Here is a 20,559-nt window from a genome sequence, read left to right on the forward strand (position 1 = left end):
TCCTGGGGTTGTGCAGCACAATGCTGTCTGGCCTCTTATTTTCTCTTAATAACCTCGATACTAAATCCATCCAAAGTAAACTTCAAATCATTCCCTTAGACATACTGTCCACTCCCATCAAACGAAATGAAAGAGAAAATTCCACAAGAAATAGTGAAACACACATGAACATTTTCCCTTTCCCTTAAGTTTCTGGTAAGTTCTTAAAATTTTCTGTATACTGATTTTAGATCAAGAACACCTGGCAGGGGGGCACGCCTGGGTGGCTCAGTTGGTTAAGTGTCTGACTTTGGCTCAGGTCATGATTTCACAGTTCATGAGTTTGAGCCTAACATCGGGCTCTCTGCTTGTCAGCGTGGAGCCCACTTTGGATCCTGTCTCCCTCTCTCTCTGCCCCTCCCTGGTTCATGCTCTCTCCCAAAAATAAACATTAAAAAAAAAAGAACACTTGGATAATAAATATTAAAGTAAAATATAACAGGTAGTACTTGGAGGGGAAAAATCATGAAAGAAAGGAACTTTTTATATAGAAACTAGATTCCAAATTATATCAAAATTATACTTCTTGTAGTTATCAAATTAATCATGGTCCAAAGAATGACTAACAGACTGTTAGTATCCTGTGGCTGAACGAGTTACTGTATTAACTGCAACACCGTTATTAGTGGTATTTACATTCATTATCATGTATATTTTAGTTTCTGCTTGCAGTAGCTGAGGGTAAACTTTCAAACATTAAGGTTCAGCCCCTGTTACTAATAACTTGATATGTTCTGTTGAATTTTTCGCTTTCTTCCTAATTCTGAAAGTCTTTCTGTACATTCCAAAACATCATTTCCACAAATGAAAAAAAGAAGGTGGCAAATCGGGACCAATTTCTTCTTTTGAGATCAAGCTAATACTAAACCAGACTATTATCCAAAATATCCCCGTGAAAATTAACTAGAGAGAGTTGGTAGTTCTCTGAAACTTGTATAAATTTATTACCAAAATTACTAAAATCACATTGAAAACACCTTAAAGTTAAGACCCAAACCACCTATCAGAAAAAAAAAAAAAATCACTATAGGCATCCAGTCCCTTTGATTGAACCTGGGTAACAAAAGAGGCAAAGGACATGGTTTGTCATGGAACCTAAGATTTGAATGCTAGTATTTTCAAAGCTTTAATAAAGTATATACCGATTCCAAGTCCCAAGCATATCAAAATTCGTATCATGGGTTTACTCTTAAGCAGCAAAAGCAAATTCTGCTCACTGAATCCTATCTTTTGATTTGCACAAGGCATTCGGAGATGAGTTATAATCAGGAAAAAAAGTGTCCACTGAATGCATCATGTTTAAAAATACAATTAATGTCTTGAAACCACTTAAAAGGGAGGATACCTGAAAAGCTTACTCTGCTTGTAAAATTTGAGACAATATTGTCCTGCAGATAAAAATACATTTCTTGTACATACATGTAGATTTCTACATGAAAGAAAGGACTCAGCTCCAAATAGGAAAGTGCTGACCCTTGATAAAGACATCGTAGATTGCCAAACTGATGTGATTCCCATTATAAGGAGAACTGAAAACTGAAGGATAAAGGTTAAAGGAAGGATAAAGTTCAGTCACCTGCTCCTGAATAGCACAGAGCTTGGCAAGAAGGAGGGGATAAAGGTAGAAATAAGACACAGAAGAAAGGCAAAGAAGGCCTCAGTTCTGACCAGAAGTGAATGGAGAATCAAGCAAAGTTGAGAACAGATATAACTGCAGTGAGATGTTTGAAACTAGAATTTGGTAGTTGATAGTTAATAGAAGCTCGAATCAACTTAAAGGGGAATTAGAACATCTAAAATTTACTGGAGGGCCAATATTACAGTGACCAGATAATTCAGTGCAGTATTATCATATAAAAAAACTTTCCCAAATAACATTTAAGTCACCAGAAGACCTTTGCTTCTGATCACATTCTTTGAAGCTTAAAAAGGTCCCTGACTGGGAGAGAGCACAGTGCTCCAAAAGGAAACTCTGCTGAGATGTGTCAGCACCAGAAACTCCATGTGACCCTGGATGGGCACTGGATCTTGGATTCTTCAAAGTGGGGGGACTGTGCCAGGTTTCTTCCAAGCAAAACATTGTACCGTTTTGGTGACAATGAATTAAGTTGGGATTGTGTAGAATAACCCCAATTTTGGTGGGGGAGGCAAGGGGGAGAGGTTAATAAGCAAGATAAAGAAATGTCACAGAAATTTCATGCAAGGGTAGGACATCCAAGTTCTGTGTTTCCTATTAAATGCTGTATGCAGAAGCATCCTGTAAGCTAAATTTGCCTAACAGAAAAAAGTTCCCGTATCTTCAATGGATGAGAATGGCTGCAGTAATTTGGGATCCTTGATCAATATGAACTACTCACTGTCTCTTCTCAAAGACTGGTTCCTTCTTTTTTACCCAAATCCTACACTAAAAGACAACTAAGGTGCAAAATGTTCACCATGGGTCAAGTTAGGAATGTTTGAAGAAAATAAATTAACCTTGAAACAAAGAAGCGGATGTTTTTGGTAAAATTCCAGACATGTATCATTAGAAATTAACTACTGGCCCCACCAGGTGAAAGATGAAGGGAGGCCCTGAGAAGTCTATAGAGCTGATATACACACAAGTGAGTGTCACTGTTTTGTTTTTTTTTTAAACCTAGTTTTATTAAATATTGCTGCTTTGGGATGTGTTTATAACAACTCCCAGAACATTTTCATGTAAGGATTCAAAGCGGGCATATTAAAATACAGCTTCAATATAAAGTTTATCACAGTTTTACAGTATTCAAAAAAGACAGACCTGCCTTAAAAAACAAACAAAAACCAAAAGAAGGACTATTACACCCAAAACATAAGAAAACAATTAAATAAACAAGTTTGGCATTTCCATAACTTTATAGTATAAAACAGAATATTAAATCTATTACTGGCAAGCGGACACTGATGTTTTACCTAGTTTGAAATGTGTCCCATTTAAACACACTATACAAGTTCACTATACAAAAGATTGATGGTCTTTTTGATGAAAGAAGTGCACCCTGAAAATTTTTGCCAGTTTAGAATATTTATCTCTAAAAGTCAAAAAAGTCCTTTTTCTTTTTAAACTGAAGGCTAAATTCAGATTTTTTTTTTTTTTTTTTTTTTTTTTTTTTTTTTTTTTTTTGCTGTTTTGTCTCATTTGTCAGCCTTCCTGGTTTAAAAACAATAGTGTCTATGGACGCCCACCAGGGGGCAGTGTAAGATTAGCCATTAAATCACGAACAGCTGCAAATATTGTGCATTCACCTGCAACAGAGAAAAATGGTCATTAGCTATTCGCAATACAGGAAAGATGATGTCAACACACCGGTGGGGGTAGGGATAATTAAATCTAAAAATCAGATTAAATTAAATTTAATTTAAATTTAATCAAATTAAATTAAATCTAAAAATCTAAAATCAGAAAGAACTTTAAGGGTCAAAATAAAAGACTAAATTTTAACTGCACAGATTATAGGAGATTAAGCTTTCGTGTTAAGTATCAAATGATACTTGGTTAGGGTTTTGTTTTCCTCATGGGGAAATTTTGGGTAAGTCCCAGTTAGGTGTGAACGTAGTAAGATAGGCCTAGAGTTTCTCCATAGAAACACTGGAGCATTGGATAAGCCTTTAAAGTTGGGTTTCGAGGCTGCGGACAGTTTATGCATTTTGAAGCTAATGCAAAGATCTAGTTCATATTTGTGTATCAGCTACAACATCTATGATGTCCTTCTAATGTCGCTTCAAAGACCAGATAAAAATGTCTAACGATAGCACTGTCCAGTAGAACTTTCTGCACTAATGGAAGTATTCTAGATGTGCACTATGGCTAGTGTGACTGAATTTTAAATTTTATTTCATTTTAATCAGCTTAAATTTAAAAAGCTACATGTGGCCAGTAGTGACAATTATATTGGACAGTGCAGTTCTATGACATATATTGGAGTTTTCTCAAAATTAACGGAAATGATAACTTCTGGAGTTCAACATTAAATTCAATGGAAAAAAAAGTGATTTTTCGTAAAAGCACTTCACTGGGAGGGGAGAAGTAATGGGTTCGGGGGGGGGGGGGCGCTGAAGTATGGCACACCAACAATCCAAAACCAAGACTTGCTTGTGGGTGGAGGGGAGGCTAATCATTCATCCTTTCGATTTCCCCTTTGCTGAAAGAAACCAAAGACCCTGCCTCTTACTTCTTGTGAACATGACATATATTTAGACATAATCAACTGAAACCAGCTGTAAATAATATAAACCAAAAGCTGGCTCCCTGTCCTGGAGCATGGCCTGGTGCTACAGTGGCTACAAGTGAGAGAACCAGGGACCCCAATTGAATAATGAATGGCCTTTTGGCCAAGGGTGGGATGTGCAGTGACCCTGTGCAAGTTACTGCACGCTTCTTTCCAACCGGTACAGAAAGAAAATAAAACCCAAAGTTTGCCCCGTTTAAGGTAGAAATTAAAAAAAAAAAGAAAAAAAAAAAAAAAAGAAAGAAAAACACTCCCAAAACATCCCAACAATTTCTCAAATAAAAGGAAAAGTTATATCCTTCTTTTTCCTTTTTAAAAACACATTTTCATTATTGGTAGGTAGAAAAACTTGTTTGATCCCAATAGGATCAAAACATTCTTTCCTCTTAATTGTAAATTCCACAAGACATAATAATGATAATCATCTGCTGGTGAAGGAATGGCGTTATCATCAAAGTTCTACTGGATTGCTACTTTGAAAATTCTTTTAGCTTTAAACTTTAATTTTTAAGGACCTATTTTTAGCTGAAAGAAGAGATAAGTCAAAGGATGAAAGCAGAAAATTGTAAGAAGTGGAAGAAGTATTACAACAAAAGAAGCATACCCTTCTCTACTGCCCAGTTCATTCCTTATAAACTATGCTTGAGTGAAAACTTGCCGATGTATACAATATGGAGAAATAAATGGCTACAAATAGAATTTCTCCCATGATTCCTGTCTCTAGTAAAATTTTGACACTGTGGTACCTAAAAATGTTTCAGAGAACAACTTTCCCTCATTTAAAAACATAATTCTGTTATCGTACTATTCTGAACAGAAAGCTACACAGGACTTCCTTAATATTAGATATAAGCAAATTTAAATGTAAATTTAATTTCCTGAAAATCAGAAACAAGGAAAATGGAAGAAACGTTCTCTTTGCTGAGCTTTTATGTGTTGTAACCAAAAATTTAGCACTGCCAGGAGGTGTGTGTTAAGTGTAGGCTACTATGGTATCGAAGGGACCTTGTTTATCTGCCAGAAACATTCAGGTTTCCTTGAAAATGTTGTTTGAGAGCTTCCTTGTGCACTTGGTGAAAAGGTTCACTTGCACCCACCTGACACTTATATAAGAAGCCCAAAAAGCAGTGATGCCATTTGTATCAGCTTTTATTCTTCACAAAACATTTAGAAGATACAGAACTTTGAATGATAATATTCTATTCATGATTGAACCATGAAGTATGAGAAACCGACATGCATTTCAACTGGTGATGTACAGAGTGGCAGGTTATCGATGGTAGTAGGGCAGGAATTCACGGCCATGAAAGTCTATCATCCTAACCTAGGGCTCTGTGGCAATGTGTGCTATGAACACAAGCTTCTGGCATTAGCAGCTGGGTCAGTCCCGATAGTAAATCACTAACGAAAATGAAGTCCAGGCAGCAGAGACATGGACAAAAATGAAGAACCAGTGAGAAAGGAAGAAAGCGACAGGCAGACGTTAAGAGGGCCACAGCAATCAGCGCTCTAGTACTAGGATTGGGGGTGGGGTGGGGAAGGAGGTGGGGTGGGGGGAGGAGGAGGAATCTCTCAAAAGAACTCTTAAAACATATATGCAATACAATAGCATGTACCGGTCATGTACCTTGTCGCGGTGGGTTCATCTCTGCAAACCTCTTCAGAATGTTGCTGACCATCATGGGCGCAGCAACAGAAGAGTTCTGCTGTCTGGGAATGTCTGCCTGTTGGGTGGTGCCTGAGGCCATGTCATAAATGATTGGAACTATAATACTAACAGGCTCTTGGGGAGGGACCGATGTTTTCTGAGTTAGTTGAAGCTGAAGACACACAACACATACAAAGAGAATAAAAACGTAGTAAGAAAAAACATTTGCCTAAATTTATCAAGGGTACTATCACACACTCTATCAGATTAAGTTACCTCAGGCAAAAGAAAATGAAGTAGGACAAGAAAAGTGACAACTGAGTATTACGCTTAAGATACAACGGTGCCACACAATTATCTGGTTCAGTAAATTTCTGTTCTTACTAAAGGAACCAGGATTATGTCAAGTCTAAACTGACAATTAAGGAATCTGAGCCTATGTTTGGCAGCGAAGGGTAATCCTGCAGTTATCCCGAAGTTGTTCTTCTATCCTCGCACGGCTTTTGCCTCAGGGGCTCTGCGCGTGCGTGTGCGCACGCGCGCGCGCACACACACACACACACACACACACACACACACACACACACACACGCTGGATGGTACTTACAAAAAAAAGCATTTTGGATTTCAGCACCACAGCGGGCGTCCCAGGAGGCGCGATCGGTGGTGCACTGGGAGGAATGGTCAGGCAAAACTGAACGTTCCATTTTAGCTGTGTTGCCTGGTCAGGAAACTGTTTTGAAAAGAAATCATGATCAAGTCATATGAACATTTAAAATTATACTCTACTACAGGAATCTGAAAGGTTAGCATTTTATCTTATACTCCATTATTAACAGGACATAAAGATGATAGCAGCCTGTATTATTTCAAAGAAAACGCATCCATAAAGTTACTAAATAAAAGTCAACTCCAGATTTCTGGGATGTGTTCCACTTTCCTTCCCTCCCACTCCATTAATTCCTGAGGCCTGTGGGTTCTGCTTCCTTGGTGGCTCTGACATCTGTTCCCGCCTCTCTATTTTCACTGACGCCACCCAACAAGTTCCAGGGTTCGTGACTTCTCCTGTAGCCCCTAATGGTCCCTTCTGGTGGCTGCCTCTCCCAGTTCCTCCTCCCACTACTGCCAGGCAAATGTCCTAGAGCACGGTTCTCATCAAGCTCACAAATGATCAGTGACACACAATGACACATGCTGTTCCCTTCCCCTCCCAGGACCGAGACCCGGCATTCAAGGCCCTTCTTAGCTGGTGCCAACCTAGACTTCCCAGTCTCATTTCCAACCCCTTTCCTAAAACAAACTAGTCAAACTGTCAAACTGTATTAATAATTTTAAATTGTATTCAGTGGTGTCTTTTTTAGCTACATGAATACTTATTCCTTTAAAAACACAAAAGGGCATCCTTTTTGACATAAATGTTTCCTATAGGCTATCAGAAAGAACAGAAGCAAATGTTGAGACTATTAGCAAAGGAACACCGCTATCCCAATATTAACAGTAAAACACCAACTGGAAAAAGGAGTGAGGTATTTGGAATTAACCAAAGCAATACTAGAACCATCTGAATGAAAGTGTTGTAAGCTTGGAAAAATATAATCAGCTGCCATCTGAATTTCATCTATGTGATATACTTTCACAGAAGAGAAGTGGAATTTGTCTCCCCAGAGAAGACAGTTGTTTTTTTTTTTTTTTAATAAATGATATTAGGGCAATTGGGGGCATCAGAAAAAGCTAGATTCACACCTCACATTTGACGGTAAGATATATTTTATTTTATTAAAAAGTTTTTTTAATGTTTATTTATTTTTGAGAGAGAGAGACACACACAGAGACAAAGACAGAGAGTGAGTGGGGAATGGGCAGAGAGAGAGGAAGACACAGAATTTGAAGCAGGCTCCAGGCTCTGAGCTGTCAGCACAGAGCCCGACACAGGGCTCAAACCCATGAACTGTGAGATCATGACCTGAGCCAAAGTCAGATGCTTAACTGACTGAGTCACCCAGGTGCCCCAACACTAAGATATATTTTAAATGGAACAAAAATTTAAATAAGTAATTAAAAAAATTAATCTATAACAGTATTAAAAGAAATATTAAAAGAAGCCACGGGAGCACCATCTCAGTATCCAGGAGCAGGAAGAGTGTATTAAATACATTTGCTTTAAATTTTTTTTTAAATCTTTTTATTTATTTTTGAGAGTGAGAGAGACAGAGTGCAAGGAGGGGAGAGGCAGAGAGAGAGGAGGATACAGAATCCAAAGCAGGCTCCAGGCTCTGAGCTGTCAGCACAGAGCCCGATGCGGGGCTTGAACGCACAAACTGCGAGATCATGACCTGAGCTGAAGTCGGACGGTTAACCGACTGAGCCACCCAGGCACCCTTAAATATATTTGCTTTAAAAATTTTTTTTTTGTGATGTTTATTTTTTGAGAGCGAGAGAGAGCGAGAGAGAGAGCATGAGCAGGGAAGGGACAGAGAGAGAGGGAGACACAGAATCCGAGGCAGGCTCCAAGGCTCTGAGCTGTCAGCCCAGAGCCTGACGCGGGGCTCAAACTCAAAAGCCATGAAACCATGACTTGAGAGCTGAAGTCGGACACTTAACCGACTGAGCCACCCAGGCGCCCCAAATGTATTTGCTTTTATAAGAGGTACAACTCGGGTTGCCTGTGCGGAGGGAGACTGGATGGCTGGACAGGGATAGATGGGAAATTTTCCACTGTATCATCTTGATCTAAATTCAAAAGATACAGGAAGACTGTATTACTTACTCAAAGATAAAATACAATTCAAGTTAAAAATTAAGAAGAGTTTAAGAGAAAAGCAGAGTACATAAAAAGGGGGAAAACCAATAAACATTGCTCCCACTAACTCCAATCCCTTCAGACAGATCTTGCTATACATAAAAGTGTGTATTTCTCTGTAACTTACCAGCTCTAGCTTCATAATATGCACACAGTCCCTGAGGATGTGTGTAGGAGCTCCTAACAGCTTGGTGAAGGCTATTAAAGTATTGGCTTTAAATGGCGGTCCTGCAACCTATAGGGATAAAGAAAGCAGGTTACTCTGCATTCTACGTCAACTCTTCTCTTTTGTTGATCATACAGGCAGACCTTAGAGATGGGAGTTCAGTTCCAGACCGCAATAAAGCAAGTATCGCAATGAAGCAAGTCGAACGAATCTTCTGGTTTCCCAGACCATATAAAAGTTATGTTTACACCATAGTGTAAGTGTGCAATGGTATTATCTCTAAACAGGGTACATATCTTAATTAAAAAATACTTTACTGCTAAAACATGCTAAGCATCATCTAAACTTGCAATGAGTCATAATCACTGATCACCATAACAAAAATGAAGAAGTCTGAAATATTGCGAGAATTACCAAAATGAGACAAAGAGACTTGAAGTGACCAAATCCTGTTGGGAAAATGGCCCCAACAGACTTGCTCAGTGCAGGGTTGCCACACATCTTCAATTTGTAAAAAATATACTATCTACGGAACGCAATGAGGTAAAGTGCAATAAAACGAGGTATGCCTGTATTAAAATTACGCGTTAATAAACACATACTCTTGTTTCAAAGAATTTCTCTAAAACTTGAAGTTCATCAGGTTTCCACTGTCCTGCATTTTCAGGTGTCACTTTTAGCTGAAGTGTTTGGTTGGTTTTGGGACTAAGGGCTACTCTGCATTTCAGCGCATCAGTTTTAAACATGATCACTCCAGGTTCGTTGGAGTTTATCAGCTGCAGCTGCAAAACATGAAGGGTGCATCAAGTGAACATGTGAGACGGCATGTAAGACAAGAGAAAATGAAAATGCTGCTGAGAAAATGGTTTCAAAGGGAAAACAGCTAAGTTGATACCTGTTCCCAAACAAAAATATCTAGGCAGTGAGCACCACCAGCTGCTAACATCCTCAAGAAAAAAATGTACATGATGTGCCCTTGATGGAAGAACAGAACACAACCTATGGAATAGTTTTGTAAAATAACAACAAACTTGAGCCTGAACTCAGTAGTTAGATCTGTGGATGGACCAATATTATAGAAATATGAGGGTCAAAAGAACATGTTAAATAATTCCAAAGGGATGCAATGTTAGATCTGGACTGGGACCTTACACTGGCCCAGGGGTTGGCAATTTTTTCTGTGAAGTAATGGAGAATAATTATCTTCGGCTATATGGTCTCCGCTGCAACCACTCAATGATGCTATTACAGCTGAATTTACAGACAGTATGTAAATTAATGGGTGGGACTGTGTTCCAGTAAAACTTTTATTTACAAAAACAGGTGGTGGATAGGACTTGGCCCCTGGGCCAGTAGTTTATTGACCTCTGCTCTAGCTTAATATATTGATTATGCAGATGAGCAAAATGAAGCTCAAAGAGCTGAAAGCTTACACGGCTCATAAGTGGCAGAGGTAGGGTAGATTACAGATCTCATAATAATCATTTTTTTAAATACTAATTTATTCAACTTACGTTAAAACCTCGATTTTTCAAAACATCTGAATATAAAGGTTGCAAATTACCTTGGTGCCATCCATGGAGTAGATATTTTAAACATTCACCATTCTACTTCATTAAAACATACATACATCAACAGTTACCAGTAACTAAAATGTACTGAAAAACGCTAAGACATTATGCTAAGGGCTTTCTATGAAATGCCTCAAATTTCCACAATTGTTATGAGGTAGGTAAATACCACTATCTACTCTTATCAAAAAAGGGGAAGAGATTTGCCTAAGCTTGTACTAGCACATGGCATGGCCTGTGTACAAACCCAAGTGGCCGGGCTCCAGAACCGGTGCCATCAACCCTGAACTATCTCATAAGGGTTATCACCACAGGACAGAAGTTTTTTCTATAAAAATTTTACCTCAATTCAATCGCCCATGTATTGAAAAAGTTTTCCACCTTGTGATCATAAATAATTTTATTTCAGTGGAGAAGCCAATTCCAGAGGGCAAATAGTCACTTGTATGCTAGTCTCTCCAGAGCCAGATCTTGGATACGTTTGTCCTATGACATTGTAGGGACCTTGTGGGACCTATCTCCAGATCCATGTTAGCCACAGCAGAGCAAACGTAAAATGCAGGAATATGCTAATGTAAGAATGGAAAATAAAATAGTGGAGTGCATTTTTAACACCAGAGCAGGGTGAAAAACATAGTTCTAAACAAGCTAGTTAAAGGAGGTGAAGGAATCTCAATTTCATTCAGATCCTGTTCTGTGGGGCAGCTCAGCACCTGCCTTCGACAATCACCACTTTTGAGTTCACTAGGTACCCGTACCGTTTCTTGTTGAATAATTCTTTGAAGGTGTCGTCTCATGATGACGGATCCAAGGAATCTCTCGAGTGGAGAACAAAGGTAACTACCTGCTAGGCCAGGCACAAGGCCTGGTGTTGGAGAGGGCAGCAGTAAAATGTTCAAGGCACTGTGAGTGAGGATGGTAGGTATGGAGGCTGCCCAGGAGCGCTGAGGTAGTTTACGAGGTGGAGGCATGTTTGTTGGCAAAGTCTGGGAACCTGTGGGAAGGAAAACACGTCATTTCATTTACAAATCACACTGTCTCGTTCTGTTTCGCTTTTATTATAAATCTTTGATGTTCTAAAGCAACCCATACTGTTCATTACTCCTTGTGCTATAACAATCATATTAGCTTCCTGTTAGCAAAATGGTCAGACTTATTCTCCCCATAGCTAGGTCCATTGCAAAGTGGCTTTGTAGCAAGTCTTTCAAGGGATGGAGTCTACTTTACCTGGACTCTGGGCTGGCCCTGTGACTTGCTCACTTACAGAATGTGGTAGAAGGGACATGGTGCCAGCAACAAACCTAGGGTTCCACTCACGTTTCTGAAACCCTGTCCACCCATCAGGTCAACAAGCCTGTGTTCGAGTATGAGACCACATGGAACAGAGGAAGCCACACCAACTGGGACCACTTTAAGCCAGTCAGGCCCCAGCCAACCCAGGAGCTGACCACAGAAGCGTGAGTGAGCAAAACAGAGTCTGGAAAACTTGCCCAGCTTGGCTTAGCCCAAAATCACCAAGCTACACAATGGTGAGTTAATACAAGATTGTTTTAAGTCATGAAGTGTTACATGGCAAAGCTAACTAACGTATGTGTACAATTTTTCTCTTCTGTGTTAACTTGCATAACCTTATCAGTTAACTTTAGGTGTCTTTTAAGGTCTAGTAGCTAAGTTAGTAACAGAACAAAGGGGGTCAACGTCACAAGATTTCTGGAGGAGACATTTCTTTCTTACGTTTTGCTTAACTTTGCAAACTATTGTTAACCAATTTACTAAGTGGATAAAAGTTTAAGTTATTGAGTATCCCCATTTAACAAGTAGGTCATGGCTTTCAAATGTGAGGATGGAAAAAAAATAGGTCATTTGGAGGTTAGACTAAAAATGAACACAAAAATGGTGATGACACTCACTTGTTCCAGCTCGAGGGGAATGAGAAGCATCTGGAACCGGAGAATGTAGTGATGGGTTGGCTGGTGACATTCCAGGCATGCGCGTTGCTGGTGAGGGGCCAGACACTTGAGGAGACCCTGGCCAGTTCCCGGCTCTTCCACTTGGTGACACCATAGTGTATGGAGAACTAGGGTCCAGGGTTCCTGTAAACAAGTAAACAGATGGTTTTCAAAACCTGTATTTTAATAACTGAGAAGTACTTGACAGCACTGAAACACTCAACACTTTACAAGGTGACTGCTTTATTTTTTCTTTTGCTATTTCACTGAAGTATGATGCTTCTTAACATGATACAAAATTAGAAAAATACAGACCGAGGCAGGATAAAATTTACCTTCACCCAAGCTTCAACATGGACATTGTGTAACAACCTACTATTTTCAAAGCCTATTTGCAAACATGTTTGAAAATGTTGAGCAAAAAAATCTCAAAGCTCATCTAAGGGCAGAAATCTACTTTTCAAGTAACACTGACAAATTACATTTTCATTCTACTCAACGCTGAGGACAGGAAAATTTTGTTTTATTTACTAAAGGCTACACTGAGAAATGAACCAAGAATCAAGTTTTGAAAGCAGCAACTTCCTGAACAATTTGATATTTAAATTTCATCCTGCAGATACCGTTAACATATTATATACACACCCCTCCGTAACCAAACGACAAACTGAGAAAACACTTTTACCATGTATCAGAGGAGAGTAGACGGTCCCAATTTCAAGTCTGACAAATAGTTCAGAAAAAAACACAAGAATATATAGGCAGGGCATAAAATGAGAAATACCAAAGATCCATGGGGGGCAGGGGGAAGGTTCAATTTCATTAATAATCCAAGAAACTTTCACCTATCAAAATGACTTAGATTTTTGAAAATCATTAATACCCTGTGTTGGCAACGATGCAGGAAAATAGATACTCTTGTTTGATGCTAGAGGAAATTGACATAACCTTTCAGGTGAGCAATTTGCAGTATGCTTCAAAAGCTTTAGAATTTCTCAAACCCTTTGAAACAGCAATTCCACTTCTAGTAACTAACCTAAGGAAATAATTAGGTGAGCAGAGATTTTTAGTTGTAAAAAAAAAAAAAAAAAAAAAAAAAAGGAAACATTCTAAACATATGATAGGAGGATAGTTACATTACAGTATGCCGAGACAAGGGAATACTATGAAGTCATTTAGTATGACGATGTGGAGTTTTTACTGACAGAAATGTTCCTACAAATATTAACAGTAGAGAGTAAAACCACAGATGCTACATAGCTGTAATTAACTGGGAAAGTTCTTCATGTTGTGATTTGGCATGGCATTAGAATAAAATAAATGAAAAAAGTAAGGCACTGAAGTGTATTGTCATGAGTGTAAAAGAGAAGGGGAGAGTACACTTACAGGTATCTGCTTCTGTACGCATAAAACACCTCTGCAAGAACACATGAAAAATTAATAACACTAAATGCCTCTGGGAAGAGGAACTAGGTGGTTGGTGGCATAGAAACCCTTCACTGGCTACCTCTTCTTTATGTGAACCAATTCAAAATAGATTATTTTTAGTTAAAAAGTTAGAAAATCCAAGTCTCAATACATATGGTACAGTCCCAACTATCGGGGGAGGTGTCTGAGGGGAGAGACAAGCAGACAGGTGGAGGGCAACAGAGATGCAAGCAGGCAGGCAGGCAAGCAGGGGGTGCGTGACGGGAAGAGCAAGGCAGGGCGAGGGAGAGAGAGACAGAGGGTTCAAAGCAGAGAGGCCAACTGGTAGGTCTCTGCGTGGTGGGATTAGGACACATTCATTCTTTTGCGATTTCCCCAATAAACAGAGTGCTACTTTTGCAATACGAAAATAATTTATTTAACAAAACAACGACTTTCACGTCAAATTCTTATGCTATCGCGATTTCCATGTACAGACTCACCATGTGGACTAGCAAAACTGGCCCCTGGTCCTATTGAGATTCCATGCGAGGATGGGGGAGGAGTTGGAACAAATGACGCTGGTGAAGGGGCTCTCAAAGCCCCACTGGGGGAGCTGGCGGCATGCAGATTCCCTAATGAAGGAAAATAATTATAGATGATCTTGCAGGACACATATTATGTCCTGGCCGAGGACCTCAAGTTAAGACTCTCTCAACAGACTAAAGAAGTAAGTAGTAAAGCTCCCATAAATAGCATAAAGAAAATCTGGAATGATTTTGTTATCGAACGAGAGAGAGACAGAGAGACAGAGAGACAGAGAGACAGAGAGAGAGAGAGAGAGAGAGAGAGAGAGAGGAAGAGATCAATTCCCTGGGGCCCAAATTCTAGCCCTTATATTGAGTGAGTTCTACAAAAATAACCAGTGTACTTTTTTTTATTCGCTCATTCATTCAGCACGTGGGCATGAATGTCAATTTCACGCCAAGCACTGTTGTAGGCACTGGGGATGCAGCAGTTCACAAGAGACAAAAATTCCTGCCCTCACGGAGCTTATATTCTAGTAAAATGAGAAAGACAAACCAATATATGTCAGTGATAAAAACTATGGAGAAAAACAGGGCAAGGAAAGGGGACAATTTCATGTAGTGGCGGAGGTGGGTGCTATTGTTGATATAAAGCAACCCGAGAAGACCGCTCTGAGAGCATGTGGGCCTTGTCACAAAGAAACTGAAGGGTAAGGCATGAAGATACCCAGGGGATAAGGTATTCCAGGCAAAAAGAAGAGCTAGTACAGAGGCCCCAGAGGCAGGAGCATAAATACCAGGGAGGAGGCCAGTGTGGCTGATCAGTGGGTGCACAGGGTCAGTGGGAGGAGATGAGGACAGAGAGGTGGCTGTGGGGGGTGTCCCCAGATCACACGGGGGCTTGTAGGCCCACTCTAAGGACACAGGGTTTACCCTGAACGAGACAGGAAACCACTGCAAAGTTTGGAGCAAAGGAGTCATAAACTAGCTTCTGTTTCCAAAGGATCACTCTAGGCGTTGTGTGGAAAATAAGACTGTAGGGCAAGGGCAGGGAAACCAGTTAGAGGCCACATTAATAATCCGAGGGAAAGACGGTTAATGGCTTGGGCGAGGGCGGAGGCTAAGGAAGTGAAAAGCGGTTAGAGTCTGGATAAATTCTGAGTACAGAGCGGACAGTGACCGGTAACTGCTCAAGTGGGTGCGCGAGGAAGAGGGGTCGGGCACGACTCTAACAGCTCTGGCCAAGCGGCGGGAAGGAAGGGGCTGCCATTTCCGGAGATAGGGTGGGGGCAGGGGCGGGTGTTAGAGGAGTTCAAGTCTCAGCCACTGTCTAGACATCTACAAGGACATGCTGACTAGACAGCTGGGAGATACAGGACTTGAGTTCAGGGGAGAGGTCTAGATGGCAGATATTAAAAAACTGAGAGCCAGAAGCTTAAAGATGGGATTTACCACAGGACTAGTTTCAACTGAGGATCAGGAAAGGGGGAACCATGCTACCAAAACTATAAATAAATTCAACACTGAAATACTTGCTACATTACCATAACTATCCTCCGTACCAGCAGGTTTTCAATTCTCTACTGCGTGAGAGAATTTCATATTTTTTATGTTCTACACGTAATGTAGTGCCTTACGTTCAGTAAATACGTTCTTCAACTCGACTAACCTTTAAGTGTCATACTTAGATAGTTAGCTGTGGGTTTGCTGTGGGGATTAAATGGATGAAGTGCTTAGAACATGGCCTGGCACACAGCAAATTCTATATACCTGTCTGCTTCTAGAATTACTTCAAAATTATTTCTACTTCCTTTTATATAAAACCTCACTCATCTCCTAGAAACACACTTCCCCTTGGGTTCTATGCTCATGTCTCCTGTTTTTCTCCTTGCTCCCTGGCAGCATCTTCTCAGGCTCCTGGGAAGCAGCTGCCAGTACTCGTCAGGGTCTGCGCTCACCCACCGAACTCAGCCTTCGGTGACCTTAGACGACAGGACAGTAACTTCCAAATCCTCATCTGTAGTCCCAGCACCTCTGATGAGCACGTAAGGGATCATCTACCCAAGAAATGTGATACCTATCTTCCATGCTGGATGATGAGCTGGAGAGTGGGGCCGGTGTCTGGCTCACTGCTGAATCCCCAGCACCACACAGCACTGGCACAGGGCAAGAACTCAAGCAACACTAACAGATCGTTCAGTTACAAGTAAAAATTCGGCATCCTCAAACAATTTCACAGTGCACTTCATGGGGCTGCCAACAGAGCCATTTTGATTGGACGAGCAGGCTGTGCCCCCCTCTGAGGGGCACGTCTCACATACCAGGGCTTGGCCAACTTTTTCTGTGAGGGGTTCCAGCACAGCAGGAAAGCAGCCTCGACACTGCACGAATGGGTGTAGCTGGGTTCCGACAAAACTACAAAAACAGGTGACGGGCAGGACTTGGCCCAGGGCCTTCGTTTGTTGGCCTCTGACATAGATCATATTGTGATTAGCACTTCTTGGAGCTGTGCCGTGAGCCTGGCTCTGGGTGACAATATCTCCACTTAATTCAAACCTGAATTGTGAACACAGATTTCACAATCCTGCCATAAGGAACAAATGGCCAATATTTAGCCAGAGATAAGGAGTTGTTTCTGAAGTCAAGGCTACATGTGTGGTGTGTGCGTGTGCGTATTCTGGATGTGAAAGTTGAACATGACAAGAGCACAGGTAACACCTTACCTGGAGACTGTGTGTGCATCATAGAGGGAGACTGATTAACTGTGCTGTGGTAAGATGTAGGGGGCGAAGTAAGAGGATAAGCGCCTGATGACCCTGGCTGCTTGGGAAATGGCTGAAAAGAAAACAAGTAAACGTTGGTCAAACGGCCACCCAAGTAGATTATATAGTACATACAGCACACAGCCTGCAGCTCAAGTGTTAACATTTACACATTTCACTGGTTACAAAACAGGAAACATGATATGAAAATGTGCAAAATACACAATAATTCAGAAATTTAATAACTCTCTGACTTTCGAAATGTTTAAAACACAGCAAGAATCTCACTCCTGACCTTGTAATGCCCTTGCTTATATCCCTCAAAATGTTTTTTGCTCATCTTATCTACCATATCACTGATTTATCTGTATCAGTGATCTACCATTTCACCGATTCTAAGATTTTCTTCCCCTCCACGTTTTCTCATCTCTGAAATCAGGGTGTGTCTTTCAATTCATGGCATGGCATAGCGAAACTGGCAGTGTTGTTTCTGGCAGATCATAAAAAACAGTGCAACTCCCATTTGGTGGAGATTTAAAGGCAGTGAAACATGGTAGTTCAGCCTATCTCTACTCACCTTTACCTTCATCTCCAGCAAAGAAAAGCCTAGGACAACGTAATTCTTCCTAATCCGGTTTTTTATTTGAGTTACAAATCACATATAGTCAAGTACACACATCCTAACAAACGCACGGTCTGATGGATTTTTACAACTGTAACTGCCACATGGATCAAGACACTGAAGAACGCTCCCAGTGCCCCGGAGGCCTCCCTCATACACCTCCCAAGTCTTTAGCACCTTCCCAAAGGTAGGCACTATTCTGACCTCTGTCACTCAAGCTTGATTTTGCCTCTTTTCACATTTTACATCAATACTGAATGTACTTATTAGTGTCTGGCTTCTTCTGTTCAACATCATGTCGGCAAAATTCGTCATGCTGTTGCATGCAGCAGGAAGTTTGTTTTTTTATTTCTGTAAAGTATCCCATTGCATTAGTATACCCCAACTTATTCACTCATTCTGCTGTTTGATATTTGGGTAGCTTACAAGTTTTAGATAAATCAGGCTGATATGGATATTCTTGTGTTTTCTGGGGCATTTCTGTTGCTCATACCCCTAAGAGTGGAATTGTTAAGTCAGAGGTAAGCGTAATGTTCACATTTAACACCCTGGAGCACTTCTAAACACCACTACAAGGGAGCTGTACCATTTTATGCACCCTCTACTAGTAAGTGAGTTTCCGTCACTGCTAATACCTAATGTTGGCAAGAATTGTCAGTTTTCTCCTCCAAGCCATTTTTGTGGGTGTGGAGTATTCTCTCACTGTGCTTTCAAGCTGTATTTCTGTGATGCCAAACGATGTGGAACACCCTTTCTGTGCTTACTGGCCAGCTGGATATCATCCTCTTTGTGATCACATGGGTGATCACCTCACAGCATTTTAAGTCTGAGGTTAGAGCTAGTTCTGGTACTAATTCACTTGCCATTACTAGAAGCTTCTTCCTCTCCCTCTGTCTCTATTTTTTCATATGGACGGTCCTGGACATCTCGGGCCCACCAAGGACCTCCCTGCCTTTCAACAGAGAAGCCCAGACACCCGTAGAAGCCGTGAAGTTAGGCAAATGTGATACCATTTGTAATTTCAGCTAGACATCACCTGTTGCTGGGGTGGTGGCTGGAGCTGTGAGATTAAAGAATCCATCATATCTCCCCCTATGGGAGAAGGGGGATTATCATCCTCGTTTACAGACCTTCTTCGAGCATCCTGATTGCTGTCAACAAACATATTCAGGAATGTCTATGGATATAAACAGGTAGAATTCAGATTATTTTACCTACCTTTAGTAAGATACGTTTAATCATTTAGATTATTTTAACACAAACAAATACACCATGCCCAACTCTGAAAGGTAAGTTTGATACGTGGCCACTTCCAGGACAAACTGGAAGACATATTGATAATTTTGAAGGAAGGTGGGGAAAGTGAGGAAATAACATCTAAGTTAAAAGTCCTCTCAAGAAGTATTGTGCAAGTACAAAGTTGAAGAAAGAAGTATACCCTGGTACCTCCCCACACCAGGTCCAAGTATTTTCTTGTTAACTTCTGAATCAGAAACACAGGAAAAAAGAGAAAAGTTGTATGTTGGCCATATAAATCACTTCAGTGACTTTGTGAAATGTCCTATTTGGTAAGAGTTCTCTACCTTCTGAGCTAGAAAATATGACAGAAGAAAACTGAATACAGAAACCAAGCCATCTTTCCTCTTTTTATCTTAACGCGACTGAAATCTTGAACCACCAAGAGTGGGACAATCTTGTTTTACGGTGTATTTCATCAAAATTTCAGCAAGGCGACCAGACTTTGCATCTCAAGCATTCTCTTCCTTTTAATACGCTCCACCTTCCCAATCTTCAAAAACATAGATCAAAAGCTTATCAGGATCACTAGAAAGCTTTTCAAAGTATGCTGTCTGATATCTAATAAAAGATGATGGATTGACAATACACATTTTATCTTTTCCGAGTAACCCACTGAAAGTCCTAAAACTTTTTTTCAAGCAGTAAGTCACAAAGACAGAACGAGAGAAGAGAAAAATAGCCATGAATTCTGGAGGCTGCAGAGCAGATGGCTGAGTGGTAACTGAACTATCTGATGTGAGGAAGTTGTAGCCTAAAGCGAGCAGTGGGGAAAGCCAAGAAGCAAAGCTATTTCTGTCCAGATCCCCAAGACATGTAGGAACCGGCAGCACTAGACACCTCTGGAAGGGGGGATGAAAAGTGAGACTAAAAATAGGACTGCCCGAAAGTCTTTTTAGGCGACATGGAAAGCCTCCCAGAACCTCTGTCAGGCTCACTGGGTGAGGCTGACCTCTACCACTCTGGTGGAGAGTCTCTGACTAGGGGGGGTTCCGGCGCCAATTGAGAGGAGCGCCATATTAAAAATGAAGACCACGGGGGGTCTGGTGGGCTCACTCGGAAGAGCATGTGACTCTTGATCTCAGAGTCGTGAGTTTGAGCCCCACGCTGGGGGTGGAGATTACTTTAAAAAAACAATGAAGATTAAAGCTTACATACTGAATGTTGAAAATAGTATTCTCCTTCTCTTATTTGACTTGCCAGAAACTGGGGGCCAGATGCATCCTATCTATGCAGAGACTTGAATACTCCTCCCCTGGCACTCCCACCGGCCCAACAGAAAGACCTAAATCTACTGACACTGGGAGTTAGCCAAAGAAATGGCCCAAGCAGGTGATCCTGCAGTGAAAACCACAGTCAGCAAGTCTCACCTTTAAATAAGAACAGCAAGGGTGCACCTGGGTGGCTCATTCAGTTAAACATCTGACTCGATTTTGGCTCAGGTCATGATCTCATTGTTCGTGTGATAGAGCCCTGTGTCGGGCTCTGCACTAACAGCACAGAGCCTGCTTGGGATTCTCTCTTT

At 40.8% G+C, this 20,559-nt stretch overlaps 1 protein-coding gene and 1 long non-coding RNA gene across 4 annotated transcripts in view; one reads left to right on the top strand and one right to left on the bottom strand.

Annotated features, from left to right (window-relative positions):
- The window catches only part of LOC111558753, a 58,979-nt gene that overhangs the window by 2,840 nt on the left and 35,580 nt on the right, over positions 1-20,559 (top strand). The window contains exon 2 of the long non-coding RNA XR_002739889.2: positions 11,816-12,000. This is a non-coding gene — a long non-coding RNA (uncharacterized LOC111558753). The remainder of the gene's footprint in view (positions 1-11,815; positions 12,001-20,559) is intronic.
- Positions 2,648-20,559, bottom strand: part of MED14 (mediator complex subunit 14) — a 65,919-nt gene continuing 48,007 nt past the window's right edge. Inside the window, exons 22-31 of one of the 3 annotated variants that reach the window (XM_023249310.2) lie at positions 18,775-18,915; positions 17,078-17,189; positions 14,331-14,462; positions 12,382-12,564; positions 11,230-11,465; positions 9,503-9,682; positions 8,862-8,969; positions 6,542-6,667; positions 5,914-6,106; positions 2,648-3,303 (exon numbers count right to left, since the gene is read on the bottom strand). In XM_023249310.2, the coding sequence (XP_023105078.1) occupies positions 3,230-3,303; positions 5,914-6,106; positions 6,542-6,667; positions 8,862-8,969; positions 9,503-9,682; positions 11,230-11,465; positions 12,382-12,564; positions 14,331-14,462; positions 17,078-17,189; positions 18,775-18,915 (1,485 nt within the window). In that variant the 3' untranslated portion in view covers positions 2,648-3,229. The remainder of the gene's footprint in view (positions 3,304-5,913; positions 6,107-6,541; positions 6,668-8,861; positions 8,970-9,502; positions 9,683-11,229; positions 11,466-12,381; positions 12,565-14,330; positions 14,463-17,077; positions 17,190-18,774; positions 18,916-20,559) is intronic. The other 2 variants (XM_023249311.2, XM_023249312.2) reach the window with 2 other exon arrangements.

This window comes from Felis catus, chromosome X (assembly GCF_018350175.1).
Source record: "Felis catus isolate Fca126 chromosome X, F.catus_Fca126_mat1.0, whole genome shotgun sequence".
NCBI classification, from domain to species: domain Eukaryota; kingdom Metazoa; phylum Chordata; class Mammalia; order Carnivora; family Felidae; genus Felis; species Felis catus.